The following is a 19,315-nucleotide window of genomic DNA, read 5'->3' as shown; positions in this document are numbered from 1 at the left end:
AAAAACAAAACAGTAAAAATAATGCAAGTAAAAACTAATACAGTATAGCAACTATTTTTATAGTATTTATATTGTATTTGGTAGTATAAGTAACCTAGAGATGACTTAAAATATACAGGAGGATGTGCATAGGTTATATGCAAACAAAGTCCTCAGATAATGTGGTGTCATTCAACAATGTTTCATTCTAATGTTGATGAGAAAAATAAATTGAATCCAGGCTGGCGCCACTGTCTGTGTGGAGTTTGTACATTCTTTCATGTCTGTGTAGGTTTCTTCAGGGACTCCGGTTTCTTCCAATGTCCCAAAGCTGTGCCATTAGTTAACAGGTGTATCTAAATGTTCCCAGTGTGACTGGGGAGCGGGGGAGTGGGGTGGTGTGAATACACCTTGTGATGAAATAGTGGCCTGTCCAGGGCTGGTTCCTGACCGATGCCCCGAGCTGCTGGGTTAGGTTCTGGTTGCCACCAGAAGCTGAATGATTATCTTACTTTGATAAATAATTATCTTGTTTTTATTACTCTTTATTAAATGCATGCATAGCTCATATTTATTTCAGTGTTTAACATTAAAAGTGTTTTGACTGTGGAAGGGGGCTCATATCTGTAATCCCAGCACTGTGGGAAGTGAGGCAAGAGAATCACATCAGCCGTGGGTTCAAGACCAACCTGGGCAACATAACGAGACCTCATCTCTCCAAAAACAATTTAAATTATCTGAGGATGATGGTGCGCAACTGTAGTCTCAGCTGCTCAGGAGTCTGAGGTGGGACGATCGCTGTAGCCGGGGGTGTTGAGGCTGCAGTGAGCCATGATTGCACCACTGTACTCCAACTTAAAAGACGGAGCGAGATTATCTCAAAAAGCAAAAAGAATAGAAGTGTTTTGGGTCTGTATTTAGAAGTTTGGTAATGTTTTCATGACCAGAAGTATGCCATAGCAACTTAACTCTTGTTTATGTCATTTACCCTATGGTAAAAATGGTTTCATTATACGTCTACATTTGGCTTAAAGTTGTGGTTTCCAAGAATGAATCAATTACATTAAGCGATGACTTCCTGTCTACAGCATTTTATATAAGGGGCTTTACCTTCCTCAGAGTTTGGTATTTTGGGTTAGGGGTGGGTCCTGGAATCAGTTGCTTGCATATACCTAGAGAACTATATTTTCTTCTTGATCTACATCACCTGCATCTTTCCCCCAGAGAAAGTGAGTTATTTCTGTTTAGTTGGTTTTTTGTTTTTTTTTTGTTTGTTTTTTTTTGGTTTTTTTGCTATTTAGAATTTAGACTTTTTGGCCGGGTGTGGTGGCTCACGCCTGTAATCCCAGCACTTTGGGAGGCTGAAGCAGGCAGATCACAAGGTCAGGAGATCGAGACCACCCTGGTTAACACGGTGAAACCCCGTCTCTACTAAAATACAAAAAAAACAAAATAGCCTGGTATGGTGGCAGGAGCCTGTAGTCCTAGCTACTTGGGAGACTGAGGCAGGAGAATGGCGTGAACCCAGGAGGAGGAGCTTGCAGTGAGCCGAGATGACGTCAATGCACTCCAGCCTGGGTGACAGTGTGAGACTCCGTCTCAAAAAAAAGAAAAAGGAATCTCGACTTTTTGATCGATATATCTTGGGAAAAAGTAAATTTTACACAATAATTTTTGCTGCAGTAACTGATTTTATATTATTCCCTAAGAAACTCTGTGAAGAATTCTAAGCACATCTTTTATAAGGATATTACAACTCCTTATTCTCAGAGATACTTTACTTTTTAATTAATTGCTATTTTATAAGCAAATACATGTTTTATTAAACTCTTTATACTTCTTAAAAAGCTTCTTATCTTCTATTTAACACATTTATATAGAAACATAAAAATCGCTTTTTGTCCTGTGTTTGTGTGCATGTGTGTGTCAAGCTAAATAATACAATGTGTTCCTTGTGGTAACTGGAATTTTAGTGAGGAGATCAGACCATCCATTGAGAGTTAAAAAGGGACAGTTATAATTAGCAAAGATGTTGATCTGAGGACACATTTCCAGAGAATTTTCAGACTTTCCTTCCTGATACATATGCTTAATGTTTCTGGTATTAGAATTAAATTATTCCTTAATTTTTATATTAACATCAGATTAATTTATTTTGAAATAACTTGTTCTGATGTATGATCTGTACACAGCCATAAAAGCCATCTGGTAGGCTTCTCTTCTGGCCGTGGCTCGCTTCCGTGGTAATCCCAGCACTTTTGGGAGGCCAAGACGGGCGGATCACGAGGTCATCAGGAGATCGAGACCATCCTGGCTAACACGGTGAAACCCCGTCTCTACTAAACAATACAAAACTAGTTTGGCGAGGTGGTGGCGAGCCTGTCATCCCAGCTACTCGGGAGGCTTATGAGAATGGCGTAAACCTGGAGGCAGGCGGAGCTTGCGAGCAGAAACTGCCAACGCGACTCTAGCCTGGTGATAGAGCTTCAGACCCGGGCTCCTCAAAAAGCCATCTTGAATTCTTAGTTTTTATTTTATTTTATTTTTCTGAGATGGAGTCTCTCCCTGTCGGCCAGGCTGGAGTGCAATGGCAGAATCTCAGCTCACTGCAACCTCTGTCTCCCGGGTTCAAGTAATTCTCCTGCCTCAGCCTCCCAAGTAGCTGGTATTACAGTCATGCACCACCAGGGCCAGCTAATATTTGTGTTTTTCGTAGAGGTGGGTTTTCACCATGTTGGCCAGGCTGGTCTCAAACTCCTGACCTCGTGATGCACCCACCTTGATCTCCCAAGGTGCTAGGATTACAGGGGTGAGCCACAGTGCAAACCTGAAAGCTTAGTGTTTTTTGTTTGTTTGTTTGTTGTTGTTGTTGTTGTTGTTTCATTATTATTAAAGGAAAAATGGGCTGGGTGTGGTGTCTCACACCTGTAATCCCAGCACTTTGGGAGGCTGAGGTGGGCGGATCACCTGAGGTCAGGAGTTCGAGACCAGCCTGGCCAACATTGTGAAACCCAGTCTCTACTAAAAATACAAAAATTAGCTGAGCATGGTGGCGGGCTCCTGTAATCCCAGCTACTCAGGAGGCTGAAGCAGGAGAATCGCTTGAACCTGGAAGGCAGAGGTTGCAGTGAACTGAGATCACGCCAATGTACTCCAGCCTGGGCGACAGAGCAAGATTCCCTCTCAATAAACAAATAAATAATAAGAAAAATGAAAAAGTAAACCTCTTAGCACTCTGCTGTGCTATAAATTTGTCTTTATTATTAGTTCAGTTGTTAGGCTGCAAGCACTTCCTATTTTTTATTGTCATTTATCAATAAGTTTGAAACTTGTCAAAGTAGAAATTAGAGATGCACTAGGCTTCTATTGTATTCTATGAATTTGTTAAACTAGATTTTACACTAGACAGATACTCCCTTTCAAATTGTGTTTGATGGCATATCAAACTTTTAAATGATTATTCTCAAAATTAATATTTTTTGTCCAGAATCACATTTTTGCTTGTTTCATTAATGGATTTTAGTATTTTAAGTAAGAATTTCTTGATGATAGCATCACTGTGCCATATACCTGATATAACATGAAATTTATCAGGTTCATTTTATCTACCAATCAGAAACTTGGAAGGTATAATGTTCTTTTTATCATAAGTCATGAAATATATTTGAAACCCATAATGTTTAATTACTGAAACTGATGTTTCTGATAATAAATTTTGTCTTTATGGAAGAAAAAGGAAGTGAAGATAGAAAAGAGAACAGAGAAAAGAGAGAAATTATTACTTTTGTGGCAAGTAGCCTAATAAAACAATTTCTGATATAATGCTTATTTGATGTATTTTTTCTCTTTAAGTGTAATTATTGTCATTTTAACATTTTTATTTTGGACTTTCCTAATGGATTTTGTCAGGTAATATAGGCATTTTTTTGCTGATATTTCCTGACCTCCATAAGTTTTTAATCTTATAGAGATGTTTACAAGATATTGGGATATTGGGAACTTATCATTAAAACTAAAGACAAGGAGCAATAGGAATCTAATTAAGCAAGGTCATAAAATGCATGCAGCATTTCAGTTTTTGATTAAGATTCTTGTTTTCTTTCTTTTTTTTTTTTTTCAGGCTGTAACATCTTCTGACTTAGATTTATTTTAACATTGGGCTTTGTATTTTCCCTACCACAGTATTTGGGAGTGAGTTGATATGGTTCTAGTTCTGTCATTAACTAGCTATGTGACTTCACACAACTCACTTTAAAACAAAAGCACTCTTTTGCATAATTGCTAGAATCTCAGATCTAAGCATACTTTCCCCTTCAGTTCCCTTCCACTTACTTTCCTCATAATTTACGGTGTACCTCCTTCTGTTGGTGTCTGTGTGTTTGAGGGCGATATTTGTCTCTTCCCTTACTTTCTCCTTTTCTTTTTTCTTCCTTTTAACCACTAACAATAGATGTACCTTCATCCTTTTATACTGCCATTTCTTTATGTTTCTTGGGACATCATTTCTGAAAGATATTCTTGGAAAAGTGATTACATGGGCAAATGAGTTTGTGACATTTTGCATGTTATATAACCTTATTGTAGATTATAATGCTATCAGCATGTTGAAAATTGTGAGAATTCCTTCCATAAAATACCTATTTAACATTGTTTAGCTCCTGTATTAGTCTGTTCTCACACTGCTAATAAAAAGATACCTGAGCCCACTTTTTGATGGGGTTGTTTGTTTTTTTCTTGTAAATTTGTTTGAGTTCTTTGTAGGTTCTGGATATTAGCCCTTTGTCAGATGAGTAGATTGCAAAAATTTTCTCCCATTCTGTAGGTTGCCTGTTTCCTCTGATGGTAGTTTCTTTTTTGCTATTGCAGCTCTTTAGTTTAATGAGATCCCATTTGTCAATTTTGGCTTTTGCTGCTGTTGCTTTTTGGTGTTTTTAGACATGAAGTCTTTGCCATATGTCCTGAATAGTTCTAGGTTTTCCTCTAGGGTTTTATGAATTATTAGGTCTAACATTTCAGTCTCTAATCCATCTTGAATTAATTTTCGTATGGGTAAGGAAAGGATCCAGTTTCAGCTTTCTACTTATGGCTATTGATTTTCCCAGCACCATTTTATTAAATATAGAATCCTTTCCCCATTTCTTGTTTCTCTCAGGTTTGTCAAGATCAGATGGCTGTAGATGTGTGGTATTATTTCTGAGGACTCTGTTCTGTTTCCATTGGTCTATATATCTCTGTTTGGTACCAATTACCATGCTGTTTTAGTTACTTTCTTAGCCTTGGTATAGTTTGAAGTCAGGTAGCGTGATGCCTCCAGCTTTGTTCTTTGGCTTAGGATTGTCTTGGAGATCACGGGCTCTTTTTTTGGTTCCATATGAACTTTAAAGCAGTTTTTCCAATTCTGTGAAGAAACTCATTGGTAGTGGGATGGCATTGAACTCATAAATAACCTTGGGCAGTATGGCCATTTCACGATATTGATTCTTCCTATCCATGAGCATGGTATGTTCTTCCATTTGTTTGTGTCCTCTTATTTCACTGGAGTGGTTTGTAGTTCTCCTTGAAGGTCCTTTTACACATCCTTGAGTTTGATTCCTAGGTATTTTTATTCTCTTTGAAGCAATTGTGAATGGAAGTTCATTCCTGGTTTGGCTCTCTGTTTGTCCATTACTGGGTATATACCCAAGGATTATAAATTATGCTGCTATAAAGACACGTACACCGTATGTTTATTGCCTTCTAATAGCACAGACTTGGAATCAACCCAAATGTCCATCAGTGACAGGGGTGGATTAAGAAAATGTGGCACATATACGCCATGAGATACTATGCGGCCATAAAAGAGATGAGTTTGTGTCCTTTGTAGGGACATGGATGCAGCTGGAAACCATCATTCTTAGCAAACTATCACAAGAACTGAAAACCAAACACATGTTCTCACTCATAGGTGGGAACTGAACAATGGATCCACTTGGACTCAGGAAGAACATCACACGGGGCCTATCATGCCCAGGGGAGGGGGAGGGAGGGATTGCATTGGGAGTTTACCTGATGTAAGGGCAGTTGATGGGTGCAGCACCGCGCATGGCACAAGTATACATATGTAACAAAACCTGCGTTATGCACATGTACCTACAACTTAAAGTATAATAATAATAAATAAATTACAAAAAATGCCTATGAGACCCACGAGTAGTTTATAAAGGAAAGAGATTTAGTTGACTCACAGCTCAGCATAGCTGGGAGACCTCTGGAAACTTAACAATCACAGCATAAAGGGAAGCAAACACATCCTTCTTCACATGGCAACAGCAAAAAGTGCCCAGCAAAAGGGGAGAAGTCCTTTAAAGAACCATCAGATCTCCTGAGAACTCACTCACTCTCATGAGAACAGCATGAGGATAAACACCCTCATGATTTGGCTACCTCCCACCAGGTCCCTCCCATGACAGGTGGGGATTATAGGAACTACAATTCAATCTGAGATTTTGGTGTAGACACAGAGCCAAACAATATCAGTTCTAGGTTTGTTATTTTATTTGAGTTCTGAACACTTTCTTGGTAGTGTAGTGCTGTGTCTGTGAATGTGTTTCTGTATAGATGCTTGTTTCTAAGGATGTGATATGAGTGTGTGTATCTAATACATATTAGCATCCCACATATTTGGTGTTTTATGTTATGATTTTGATAATATTGTTTTAAAGGCCTCAGGGAGAAGGCCTTCAGATTGTATTCTCCCATCCTTTTTAAATATATTTACTGTATCTGTGGCTAAACCTATAAGGCCTGCATATACAAGGAGATATGGGACCTTAATCTAGCTTTTCTGGTTGTGGTGCGGTGTGGCAAGGAGTACTCCTCTATGCCAGTAGCCAAGCGATTCAAGAGCCTACTGCAGTCCATACAGGTCTTTTGACGCTAACAGATGGCCATAGTCATTGGCACTACTAATGCTGCAACGGTCTCATCAAGGTGAATGTGTGGCCCCGAAGATGATGTACCTTGCAACACAAGCTACTGGAACCAGTTCTACTTCTGGGCCAGGAGCAGTTTGCAGTTGTGGACATCATGTCTGTGTGAAGGATGGTGGTCATGAGGCCCAGTTTTATGCTATCCATCAGTCCATCTCCAAATCCCTGGGGGTGTCCCATTACCAGAAATATATGGGTAAAGCTTTCAAGAAGGTAAAAGACATTCTCAGTCAGTATAATCAGATACTGCTGGTAGCTGATATATTTCCGGAACTGAATGATAGAGAAAGCCCTATATATACTACTTCCCAACTATGAGTCTAATTTTCTAACCTTTAAATAAATCTGTTTTAAATCATGCTTCCCAGGCCAGACACAGTGGCTCATGCCTGTAATCTTAGCACTTTGGGAGACCGAGGTGGGTGGATCACCTGAGGTCAGAAGTTCAAGATTGGCCTGGTCAACACGGTGAAACCTCATCTTTACTAAATAAACAAAAATAAGCCAGGCATGGTGGTGGGTGCCTGTAATCCCAGCTACTCAGGAGGCTGAGGCGGGAGAGTAGCTTGAACTCAGGAAGTGGAAGTTGCATTGAGCTGAGATTGCACCATTGAGCTCCAGCCTAGGCAAAAAGAGTGAAACTTCATCTCAAAAACAAAACAAACAAAAACAAAAATATGCTCCCCAAATGTGCTAGAGGATATTAATTGTTAGTCTTAGATGCTTCATACACACAAAATATTATTTCCATAACTAAAGAAGCTTCTATTTTAGATTTTTATGTTGTTGGTAAATAACCATTTTGCTTATGAAAAACAAAATAACAGCAACAAAGAAACCTTTATAGAATTCTATTGTGATTTGATACAATATTTCAGCTTATGTGAACCCCCGAGAATAATTCATTACCATATGAAATACCTCACTTGGCCTTAAGACTTAGTTTGGCATTTTACATTGTTTGAAAATATATGGGTACTTTGGAGTTGTGAGAGGTAGACAAAATAAAAATAATTATAAAGTCTAATTTATCTTTATAGAATATGAATTGTATCTGAGAGAATAATTTTTCTAACTCAGTATATCAGTCTAGGTTGTCTGCAAGGAACAGAAACCTCACCACGTAAATCAGGAAGTGCTTTAATATATCATGCTCTCAAAATTGTTAAATGAGATACGGGAGAGAATTCTAGAATGTGCCTTTAGAAATAACACCCAGAACAACATAAAATTTAGGGACTCCTATTCTGTGGTCTTTACCAGAATTGTGCTGAAATCAGGAACCCACTACTACTGCTTCGGATGACTGAATACTCTGGAAATCTGAAATTGTACACCCACAGCTGCAATCCAAGAATTAGAAAGGCTTGTGCTGAAGCCATGACATTATTGTTGTGACACACACTACTTCTTGTCATCCAGGAAGCTGGATGATGGACTCTGAAACACAACTCCAAGTAAATGTCTTATTATCAACCATCATGCTTGCCAGCTGAAAAAGTTAAAATTGTCAGGAAGATAGCCTCACTGTCACTTCTGCTTGCAAATTTCTAAATGCACTTTGATTAGCACGCAGAACCTTACTTTCAAGTGTGTGTGGAAAAGATAGTTTTAAGCTTTCCAATCACCTCAAATGGACAGAGGATAGAATGAGGCTGAAAGAGCCAATCCAGGGTACCTACTACAATTGTCTGGTGTTCTTTATCCAGAAATAGTGGCAATTCTTTCTTAATAGAAATTCGTTACCCTGGGTACTTATGAGGACAGTAAAACCAGCATAGGAAATGGTTGTTACTATGTTTTGTCCTCTTTTGGGAATCTTAAAAATAGTTTTCTTGGTGATCTGGCTTCAGGGTGTGTATGTGTTTGTGTGTGTGTGTAAATAGTTCACTTCCTCACCTCACATTATTTTTATTCACAGTTATGTCATAATATGGTTTTGACAGTTCCGTATCTTTCCTTGGCATCACCAGCTCCCTTAAAGAAAAGACTCCCATATTTTCTCCACGGTGCCTCATTAAGCCCAGTCTACTGTTTGCTCCTCTCAAGTGATTTCAGAAACTCCTCAAGTATTTCATCTTCTTTCATGGCTATCAAAGAAAGGGTCACTTCTGGCAGGAAGAAAGATGGCATCATTGAATTCTACTGACATACAAATGCAGGCTTTTAAAATAAATGAACTTTTTCTTGTTTGTCTTTTGTTATCTCAAAGGGAGATATTTAGTTGTCTCCAAATTTCTGAACAGAAACCATTTCTAGTTAAATGTTTTTCAAAGACATTTGAAAAATAAGGCTTTGCTTTAGACTTTTCTCTGTATCAGATGCAAGTTTTACTCTGTCTTTCATCTTTGAGTAGTTGATTTACAAGAAGAATATACGATTGAGTAAATTAGAACTATCGTTGTTCTCTCCACAAAGATTTTAGACTGAAAGGAGTGCATTAAGTTTGCAATTACTCATGCAAAATGCCATAGGGAATTAAATCATGTACTTACATAAATTGTGAAAAAATTGTTATTGCTAAAATACAGATAATAGAGGCAAAATTATTTAATGTATACATTATGCAAATAATCCCCTCAATGTTCCACCCCATTCTATGTGGATAGCCCAAGCTTCTACTTTGGGAATCTCATTGTTATCTGTCCTATGTCCATGGGATGATATTCACACAGAATTACATGGAGAGTCAAGGTAATTATTCTGATAAACTCAAGTTCAATCATCTCAATTTTCCCCTTTTGAATTATACAGGTAATCAATTATTTTTTTGAAGTCATATTGAATGTAGCATTTAATTTTAATCATCATGTAAAGTTAGAAAATAATGGGAGGTGATTCTAGCCGGATATATAACAAACATCTAAATTTATTAGAGCTTTTTGGAACTTTTACAAGAAATATTACTTTAATAATATTGATATTTTGTCTTGATCAGAGATCAAGTGATACTACCATATGTAAACCAATGTTTTAAAACATTGGTTTTTAAAACATTAGGTATTTTTCAATCTAAGATTATACCTAAGATGGGCATGGAGCTATTATGTAATGTATATGCCTTATATACATCTCTTAAATTCTTTTTTTTTTTTTTTTTTTTTTTTTGAGACAGTCTTGCTCTGTCACCCAAGCTAGGGTACAGTGGCATGATCTTGGCTCACTGCATATGTCATCTTTCAGGTTCAAGAGATTATCCTACTTCAGCCTCCCGAATAGCTGGGATTACAGGCACCCACCACCGCATCTGGCTAATTTTTGTATTTTTAGTAGGGATGGGGTTTCACCATCTTGGCCCAGCTGGTCTCAGACTCCTGACTTTGTGATCCACCCACCTTGGCCTCCCAAAGTGTCATCTCTTAAATGCTTACAAATATGAATTATTTTCAAAACTTACTATTGTCAATTATTTATTATGGATAAATTTCAATATGAGTACATATTTGATAGTTTTCCTTTCCTCATCTCAAACATATAACTACATTTAATTCTTGGTATACACATCTGAAGTGCTATGGGGCAAATCGCTAGGAAAATAACACCCCAATTTCTATTTGGACTAGTCCTAGGCTACCTTTGGAAGTGAAATATCTGAGGTGGAGGACCATAAACTGGCCATCGCAGGACCATTCCAAATCTGGATTTCTCTCATATCATTCCCCAATTCACAGATGTTCTAACAACTTTCAGGATGCCTCAGTGTTACTCCTGGAAGTAATTTCTCCCCATGTCAAACAAATGAAACAAGGCATTTGGTGATTGGTTTTGATTGTTGGACTTGATTCTTGCAAAAATGACAATCAAAGGCACTTATTGATTTTTATAAGCTATGTCTCCAAGAACATGTGCCATTTTATTACCATTATGTAATTAATTTTGACAAATCAAGAGAGTTTAATATCTAAAATGTTTGTCCAACCCCATTAAGACTGGCAAAGATGTTAGGGTGTCAATTTTAGATCTTTCCTGCTTTCTTTTGTGGGCATTTAATGCTATAAATTTCCCTCTACACTGTTTTAAATGCATCCCAGAGATTCTGGTACATTGTGTCTGTTCTCATTGGTTTCAAAGAACATCTTTATTTCTGCCTTCATTTTGTTATATACCCAGTAGTCATTCAGGAGCAGGTTTTTATATTTCCATGTAGTTGTGCAGTTTTGAATGAGTTTCTTAATCCTGAGTTCTAATTTGATTGCACTGTGGTCTGAGAGACCATTTGTTATGATTTCCGTTCTTTTGCATTTGCTGAGGACTGTTTTACTTTCAATTATGTGGTCAATTTTAGAGTAACTGTGATGAGGTGCTGAGAAGAATATATATTCTGTTGATTTGGGGTGGAGAGTTCTGTAGGTGTCTATTAGGTCCGCTTGGTCCAGAGCTGAGTTCAAGTCCTGAATATCCTTGTTAATTTTCTGTCTTGATCTGACATTGACAGTGGTGTGTTAAAGTCTCCTCCTATTATTGTGTGGAAGTCTAAGTCTCTTTGTAGGTCTCTAAGAACTTGCTTTATGATTCTGAGTTCTCCTGTATTGGGTGCATATATATTTAGGATAGTTAGTTCTTCTTGCAGCATTGATCCCTTTACCATTATGTAATGCTCTTTGTCTCTTTTGATCTTTGTTGCTTTAAAGTCTATTTTATCAGAGCGTAGCATTGCAACTCCTTTTTTTTCTTTGCTTTCCATTTGCTTGGTAAATATTCCTCCATCCTTTTACTTTGAGCCTATGTGTGTCTTTGCACGTGAAATGTGAGATGTGTCTCCTGAATACAGCATACCAACGGGTCTTGACTCTTTATCCAATTTGCAACTTTGTATCTTTTAATTGGAGTATTTACCCTGTTTACATTTAAGGTTAATATTGTTATGTGTGAATTTGATCATGTCATTATGATGCTAGCTAGTTTTTCTCCTTAGTTGATGTAGTTTCTTCATAGTGTTGATGTTCTATACAATTTGCTGTTTTTGCAGTGGCTAGTACCAGTTTTTCCTTTGCATGTTTAGTACTTCCTTCAGGAACTCTTGTAAGGCAGTCCTAGTGGTGACAAAACAGAACAGAAAACCAAATATTGCATGTTATCACTCGTAAGTGGGAGCTGAACAATGAGAATACATGGTCATAGGGATGGGAACATCACACACCTGGGACCTGTCGGGGGATGGGGGTTAGGGGAGCAATAATGTTAGGAGAAATACCTAATGTAGGTGATGAGTTGATGGGTGCAGCAAACATGTATACCTATGTAACAAAACTGTACGTTCTGCATATGTACCCCAGAACGTAAAATATAAATAATTGGGCAAAAACACGCACAGACATTTCTCAAAAGCAGACATAACGTGTGGCCAACAAACATATGAAAAAGAGCTCAACATCACTGACCACTAGAGAAATGCAAATCAAAACCACAATGAGATACCATCTCACATCAATCAGAAAGGCTATTATTAAAAAGTCAAAAAATAATGTGTTGTCGAGGTTGCAGAGAAAAGAGAACACTTATACCCTGTTGGTGGGAGTGTTAATTAGTTCAACCATTGTAGAAAGCAATGTGGCAATTCCTCAAAGAGCTAAAAGCAGAACTACCATTCAGCCCAGCAATCCCATTACTGGATATATACCCAGAAGAATATAAATCATTCTACCATAAAGACACATGCACGTGTATGTTAACTGCAGAACTATTCACAATAGCAAAGGCATGGAATCAACCTTAATGCTCATCAACAGTAGACTAGATAAAGAAAATATAGTACATATACACCAAAGAAAACTATGCAGCCACAAAAACAAAACAAAAAAACAAGATCCTATCCTTTACAGTAACATCGATGGAACTGGAGTTCAGTCACAAGTGCAGCAAACCATCATGGCATATGTTTACCTATGTAACAAACCTGCACATCCTACATATGTACCACTGAACTTAAAATTTGAAAAAAATAAAAATAAAATGTTTGTCAATGGAAATATGGCTGAAAAAGCATCTTACAAGTATTTGGTCACTGGGTTTCTTGGTTGCAATTTTTTTTAACAGACTGAATGCAACTGAAAACATTAATCTAACAGAACCTCCTTTTATTTACAGAATCAGTCCACTAAAAGTATTCAGTCCAGAATCTTCTCTAATTGTATATTAGAGCTAATACTTTGGGAAAATATACATCATTTCTGTTTTCTGTTTGTTGTGATTTAGCTAAGTCTACAACTTGGGTAGCTTAAGAGCTATGACAAAAATGAATAATTTAAAAAGATGCAATAATTTTATTGGTATGAAAACATATGTAATAATTATATAAATAACTTAAAATATGTATTTTTAGGAACACAAATCAAAAGGTAATCTAAAGTAATATATGCAAACAGAAGTTGTCAAGATAATCGATAGTCTCAAATAAAATCGTGGACTAGGTGTCAGTAAATTCTTTCTTAGAGGATAGGATCAAGAGCGATAAAGTTCCGTGACTCTGAGTCAGAAAATGCTTCTTGGTAGGGGATATATAAAGCACTCTAGATAGCCCTCCAGATAATCGCAAGCAGCAAGGCTGTAAAATCAAGATGTGGCAGCTTTAATGCATAAGTGGATATGGTAGTATTTCATCCTCAGTACGACATTTTGTCAGGACATTATTTTGATCTTTGCTTTCTTATCCATTTTTACTCATTCAGACTTACCAGTTGTCACTATTATTTCACACAGTGTTGTGGTGGTGTCATCCCTCACGCTGTTGTTACTCACCCTGGGTACTCATTCCTGCAAATTGCTGTCTGCCTAATTGTCCTTTCATAAAATTACTCATCTACATTAAATATAATATAGGTCCTTCTACTATACTTATTTCTCAGGTAAAGTGACTTATTAACTTTGAACTCATGGTAAAAGCAAAGAATATTACAACTGATTAAGGAACGAAAAAGCTATAATTTCAGATGCTGCTGAAACTGACTGAAGAGGTGAGAGCACAGATTTTAGGCAAGAATTTTTTGAGCAAAGGCTATTGCTAAAATAAGAGTACATATTTCCAAATATTCACTGAACACTTACTATGGGCTAAACACAGTTCTGGGTCTTGAAAATAACAGCAGTGAAGTACACATATAGGACCTTTGCTCATATGGGGCTTATAGTCTAATGTGGGGACATAGTGCACCGATAAGTCACTAGTTAACTTCTCAGTGATGAAAAATACAAGGAAAATAAAATGAGGGCAATGGTATACATTGATGGGGGTGAGTCACCACGTGTGTGTGTGCGTATATGTGTGTGTGTACATATAGTGGGATGAGTGGTCTTCTTAATATCTACTGGTCAATGGAGGCCTTTCTGAAAAACTGACATTTGAGCAGATACTTGAATGAAGAGGGAGCACAAGCTATGACTATATCAGATACTATTTTGTCTTGAGGACTAAGTAATGTCTGGAAGATCATTCCATCACCTAGGCGTTAAGCCCAGAATCCATTAGCTATTCTTCCTGATGCTGTCCTCCATACCCACCCCCAACACACCTCAGTGCATTGTTCCCTCCACCTCATGTGTCCATGTGTTTTCCTCATTCAGCTCCCACTTGTGACTGAGAACTCCAGCTCCATTCATGTTACTGCAAAGCATATGATCTTTTTTTTTTTTTTTTTTTTTTTTTTTGTGGCTGCATAGTTTTCTTTGGTGTGTATGTACTATATTTTCTTTATCTAGTCTACTGTTGATGAGCATTAAGGTTGATTCCACATCTTTGCTATTGTGAATAGTTCTGCAATTAACATATACATACATGTATCTTTGTGGTAGAGTGATTTATATTCTTCTGGGTATATGCCCAATAATTGGATTGCTGGGTCCAATGGTAGTTCTACTTTTAGCTCTTTGAGGAATTGCCACATTGTTTTCCACAGTGGTTGAACTAATTAACACTCCCACCAACAGGGTATGAGTGTTCCCTTTTTTTCTGCAGCCTCGTCAGCATGTGTTGTTTTTTGACTTTTTAATAATAGTCATTCTGATTGATGTGAGATGGTATCTCATTGTGGTTTTGATTTGCATTTCTCTAGTGGTCAGTGATGTTGAGCTCTTTTTCATATGTCTGTTGGCCAGATGTATGTCTCCTTTTGAGAAATGTCTGTTCGTGTTCTTTGCCCACTTTTTAATGGGGTTGGACAAACATTTTAGACACTAAACTCACTCGATTTGTCAAAATTAATTACATAATGGTAATAAAATGGCACAAGTTCTAGAAGACATAAATTATAAAAATCAATAAGTGCCTTTGCCTTTTTTTTTTTTTTTTTTCAAGAATTGAGTCTTAAGGAGCTTACTCTGCAGATTCAAAGAAAAGCAGAGACGAGTGTGACTACAGTAGAGTGAGCAAGGGCAATATGGGAACAGGGAGTTTAGGTGCCTTTTAGTTCATATTAAAGAGTTTAAAGTCTCTCCTGATCATGGTGGAAAGCCATTGGAGATTTTTAAGTAAAGGAGCAATATTTTGGGGAAAAAAATGTAGAGTGAATATTTAGAATAAAACCTGTTGTTGACTAAAACTATGTAGAAGAAACAATAACGCAAATAAAAGCCCATTGAGCCTCAGTTCCTGAGTGGCCTTCATGGTAAAATGTTATAAGAGAAATACTCTAAAGAGTTTTAACATAAAATTGAGCTAAAGTCTAGTAAGCCGAGATATTTGTAAAGAAATTGATGATAATACTTCTGAAAGCATTTGTGCAGGACGGTAAATCTTGAGTCTATCAGTTTAAGACTTTTGTTCACTGCAGTGTACTGGAACAGAACCCTGATCACAAGGAGCACTGATTTCTTCTATGGTGTCATGGTGTAATTTTTGTTTTGCAATGATAACTCTGGTTTCTCTGTGAGGAACTTTATAGTGGATCTAGAAAGGAAGCAGAGAGACCAGTTAAGAAACTATTATAGCCATCCAAAAGGGACAAGATAGTGTCTAAACAAGGAGAGTAATGGCAGATATGGAAAGAAGTGGAATGTTTCAAGAGGAAGCTTTAAGATTTATTGACCGATTGAATATATGATGAACTGGGGAGAGATAAAAATGGAATGGATGAATCCATTTGATTTGTGGATTGAATAAGAATATGATGTTTGACTACTGGGAAAAAGACACCTTTGCATAAACTATGTTTTCTGCTGTAGGGATGGCATAATCCTGGAGTCTTTTCTAAGTGCATCTACCATAGGAAATTAAATTGGCCTGTGGCCTGTGCTAGAAGAAGGAATTTGGGAAATGGTGGAAAAGTGAGTGGAAGGAGGTACAAAAGTTCAGTCACCTGCACCCCCTCCCCCAAACAAAAAGTATAAGAATATCCAAGACCCTGCACAGATACCTGGTATTGACCTACCACTACATGACAGGAGCACTTTCCCTGTCTTTTTCCAGAAAGACATGCATGGGTTCTACGTAGAGCTTTGTGACTACTAGCATTCAGAAATGTCCTAGATACTTATTTTGAATTCATTTTATCTGTTTAAGAAACAGGATCGGAGCATAGATGGGGCAGTCTTTCATTAAGGGAATAAGGAAGGACTCTGCAATGTGCCACAGAGTCTTTTCTGATTTAGGATGTGCTTGCTCATTGAACTTCCTTAATACCATTTTAATTACTGTACCAACCTGAGAGAGCCTTTGTTTATTCAACTCAGTTTGCTTAATTCCATCCAGGGATAAAGTGAGTACATGCTTCTGGATAAAGATTATAGTGACATACAAAAGTAAAAATAAATGCAATTATACCATCTTATTCAGTAGGCATTTTCAAATGTTCTTGCAAAGAAATATGGTATAAAACCTAAATGTTAATTTCCCACTTAAACCATTCAAGAGATACATAAATCGAGGAAAATGGAATAGGTTTCTTTATAATCTTACCTTTTCCTTTAACATCACAACTTATGGAGCAATAATTGAGTGGAAATAAAAATGTTAAAATATTCATAATATACAAGAATAGAAATGTGAATAGAAACAAATCTGCATTTGGAATTTTTCTGATTTTCTGTGATGTCTTCAAAATTTCTGCCATAATTCTTGGCTCCTACACCAAAGCTAGAAGGCAACTTAAATGTATCCCATTAAATATGATTACATATTTAATATTGACTAAAGAAAGGTGGTGAGTTTCTGTCACATAACTTCCCTACTGCTTTGATACTCTTTGAAGTTTCCATATTTCCCTCCTGGAAATTGCAGTATGTTCCTAACCGGTCACTTGTTTTCAGACTTTCCCCTTTTATCCATACAGCAACCAGGATGATCTTTTTCAAATGCTGAATAGACATCTTCTTGCCCTGCTTGAAATAGTCCTTGGTGACCGTCCATGAAACACTGCAGATGAAACAAGAACTTATATCATATATATTCTTTTTTAAAGTCTACTCTAAGTACAGTCAAAAATGCTTTTGAATGTATTAACCCAAAAATATCAAAAGAAAGAGGAGACAAATTATGTGAGATAATTTCGGACAACAAGGGGTGGATAATTGAATAATAAATGAATAAGATTTCATATTTTCCTGCTTTGTTGACCAAGTACAAGTAAGAACCTAAGATAAGAACCCCAGCAAGGCTAAACATTTAGAGACCTCAGGCACCAATGAAGGTGGAGTTTTTCAGTGGGGTTGGGAATAAGAGGATTAGCTTAGGGCCTGTTTTGAAAATAGCTGGGCCTCTAGGTTCCCTAATACAACCTCAACAGACAGGCAATTTTTTATTCACTACTGCATTAGTCTGATCTCATGCTGCTAATAAAGATATACCAGTGGCTGGATAATTTATAAAAGAAAGAGGTTTAATTGACTCAAAAGTTTCATATAGTTGGAAAGGCCTCACAATCATGGCAGAAGGCAAATGAGGATCAAAATCGTGTCTTACATGGTGGCAGGCAAGAGACTTGAGCAGAGGAACTCCCATTTATAGATCCATCAGATCTCATGAGACTTACTACCACAAGAACAGTTCAAGGTGTGAGATACCTTAAATTGTAAGATGGGCTGGTGGTACATCCACGCCATAGCAACTACTTCGGCAGAAAACAGGGAATTTAATTTCAGAATCAGTAAGTTTCAGGACTAATAAAAGGAAGCCCCCAAACCATGGCTAAGGAGTAAACCATTGCAGTTTGGAACCAGGAGTATGGTAGGTAACAGAAATGATATCAAAAGTAAATAACAGCAACAATAAAAAAACTGAATAGAATACTGATTTTCCATTTGGGGAGGAGTTTTGTAGTTCTTTTTTAGAATCATGCAATAATAAATTCTAACAAAGAAAAAGAAAAGCTGAAACACAAGGCAGTTAACTCTAACTCTAAAAATAACCCAAAACTTGTTCAAGGAAGGAAATGTAGTAATACTAAACTACTTTCTCACCTATCAACAAAAATGTATATAGTCATAATTATATGAAGACTGAATATTAATTTAACTAAAAATTATATTGTGGGAGGATGAGGGGAGAAAAAGTATGAATATATATGTGTGTATGTGTGCATGAGTGTGGAGGGGTGTAAATAATAAATTTCTAGTCTTATATAGCAGAAAGTCATTAGATTATATATAAGTTTTAAATTTTAAAAATACTAGTAGAAATATCTTATAGAGAATTATGAAAGTAAATGCAATTCACATAGCCAAAACAATTGGAAGAGAATGGAGAGGAGTGGAGTGGACACTGCTGTTTTTTTATCATAAGCTTTGATGGAGTGTTTGGCTTTTTAAATCGTGCACATTTACTGTGTGATAGAAATAAAAATCACATTGAAAACAAAGTAATTCCTTGGTTTTACAATCCAAAATCCATCCCCTGACCGTAGTTTATAGATCCCTGCCTGTCTTTGCTACCTCATATTTTCTCATTCATTCTCGTTTTAGCTGTAAAATAGCCCCTTTCACCCCTGCTTCTCATTTTTCAGAAAATGTCGAGTAATTTCTGCTTGGTAGGCCTTACCCCCCAAATTCCACATGGCTAGCATCTTCTTGTCAGAGCTCAGTTCAGATATCATCCCTCTCAGGATGGCTTCCTGAAACAGCCACTCTCTGCCATTTTTCTGTTTTCTTTTCTTCATAACACTAGTCCTATCTGATGCTGCCCTTCTTGAGAATGGAACAATATAAGGGATCCAGGCCTTAGTTGTGCCCCTGTGCAGTAGTTTTAGCACAGAATCACACTTTGATAAAATAGAGCAGACATTTTCAAGAAAGTGTGTCTTTAAATTTCTCAGGGTTCGTTTATGGATTATCCTCTGTGTTTTCAGCATTAGAGCTGCACGATGGATAATTTCAGGAATCCAAAACAGTTATTGATGTAGGCAGTCTTGTTTAAATGTTGGTCAGAAAATAATAGCCAAATG

General features: G+C 37.0%; 1 protein-coding gene and 1 long non-coding RNA gene across 2 annotated transcripts in view; one reads left to right on the top strand and one right to left on the bottom strand.

The window, feature by feature from the left end:
- LRP1B (LDL receptor related protein 1B) overlaps positions 1-19,315 on the top strand; it is a 1,950,491-nt gene that overhangs the window by 954,848 nt on the left and 976,328 nt on the right. The window contains exon 7 of the mRNA XM_031651763.1: positions 5,142-5,158. Within this exon, the coding sequence (XP_031507623.1) occupies positions 5,142-5,158 (17 nt within the window). The remainder of the gene's footprint in view (positions 1-5,141; positions 5,159-19,315) is intronic.
- On the bottom strand, positions 11,951-17,169 carry LOC116269233. The gene is made up of 3 exons (XR_004176701.1): positions 17,120-17,169; positions 16,837-16,856; positions 11,951-11,980 (listed from the first exon to the last, which is right to left on the bottom strand). It is a non-coding gene; the product is annotated as an uncharacterized LOC116269233 (long non-coding RNA).

Source organism: Papio anubis, chromosome 10 (assembly GCF_008728515.1).
Source record: "Papio anubis isolate 15944 chromosome 10, Panubis1.0, whole genome shotgun sequence".
NCBI lineage: Eukaryota > Metazoa > Chordata > Mammalia > Primates > Cercopithecidae > Papio > Papio anubis.
This window is presented reverse-complemented; position numbering and strand designations above follow the sequence as displayed.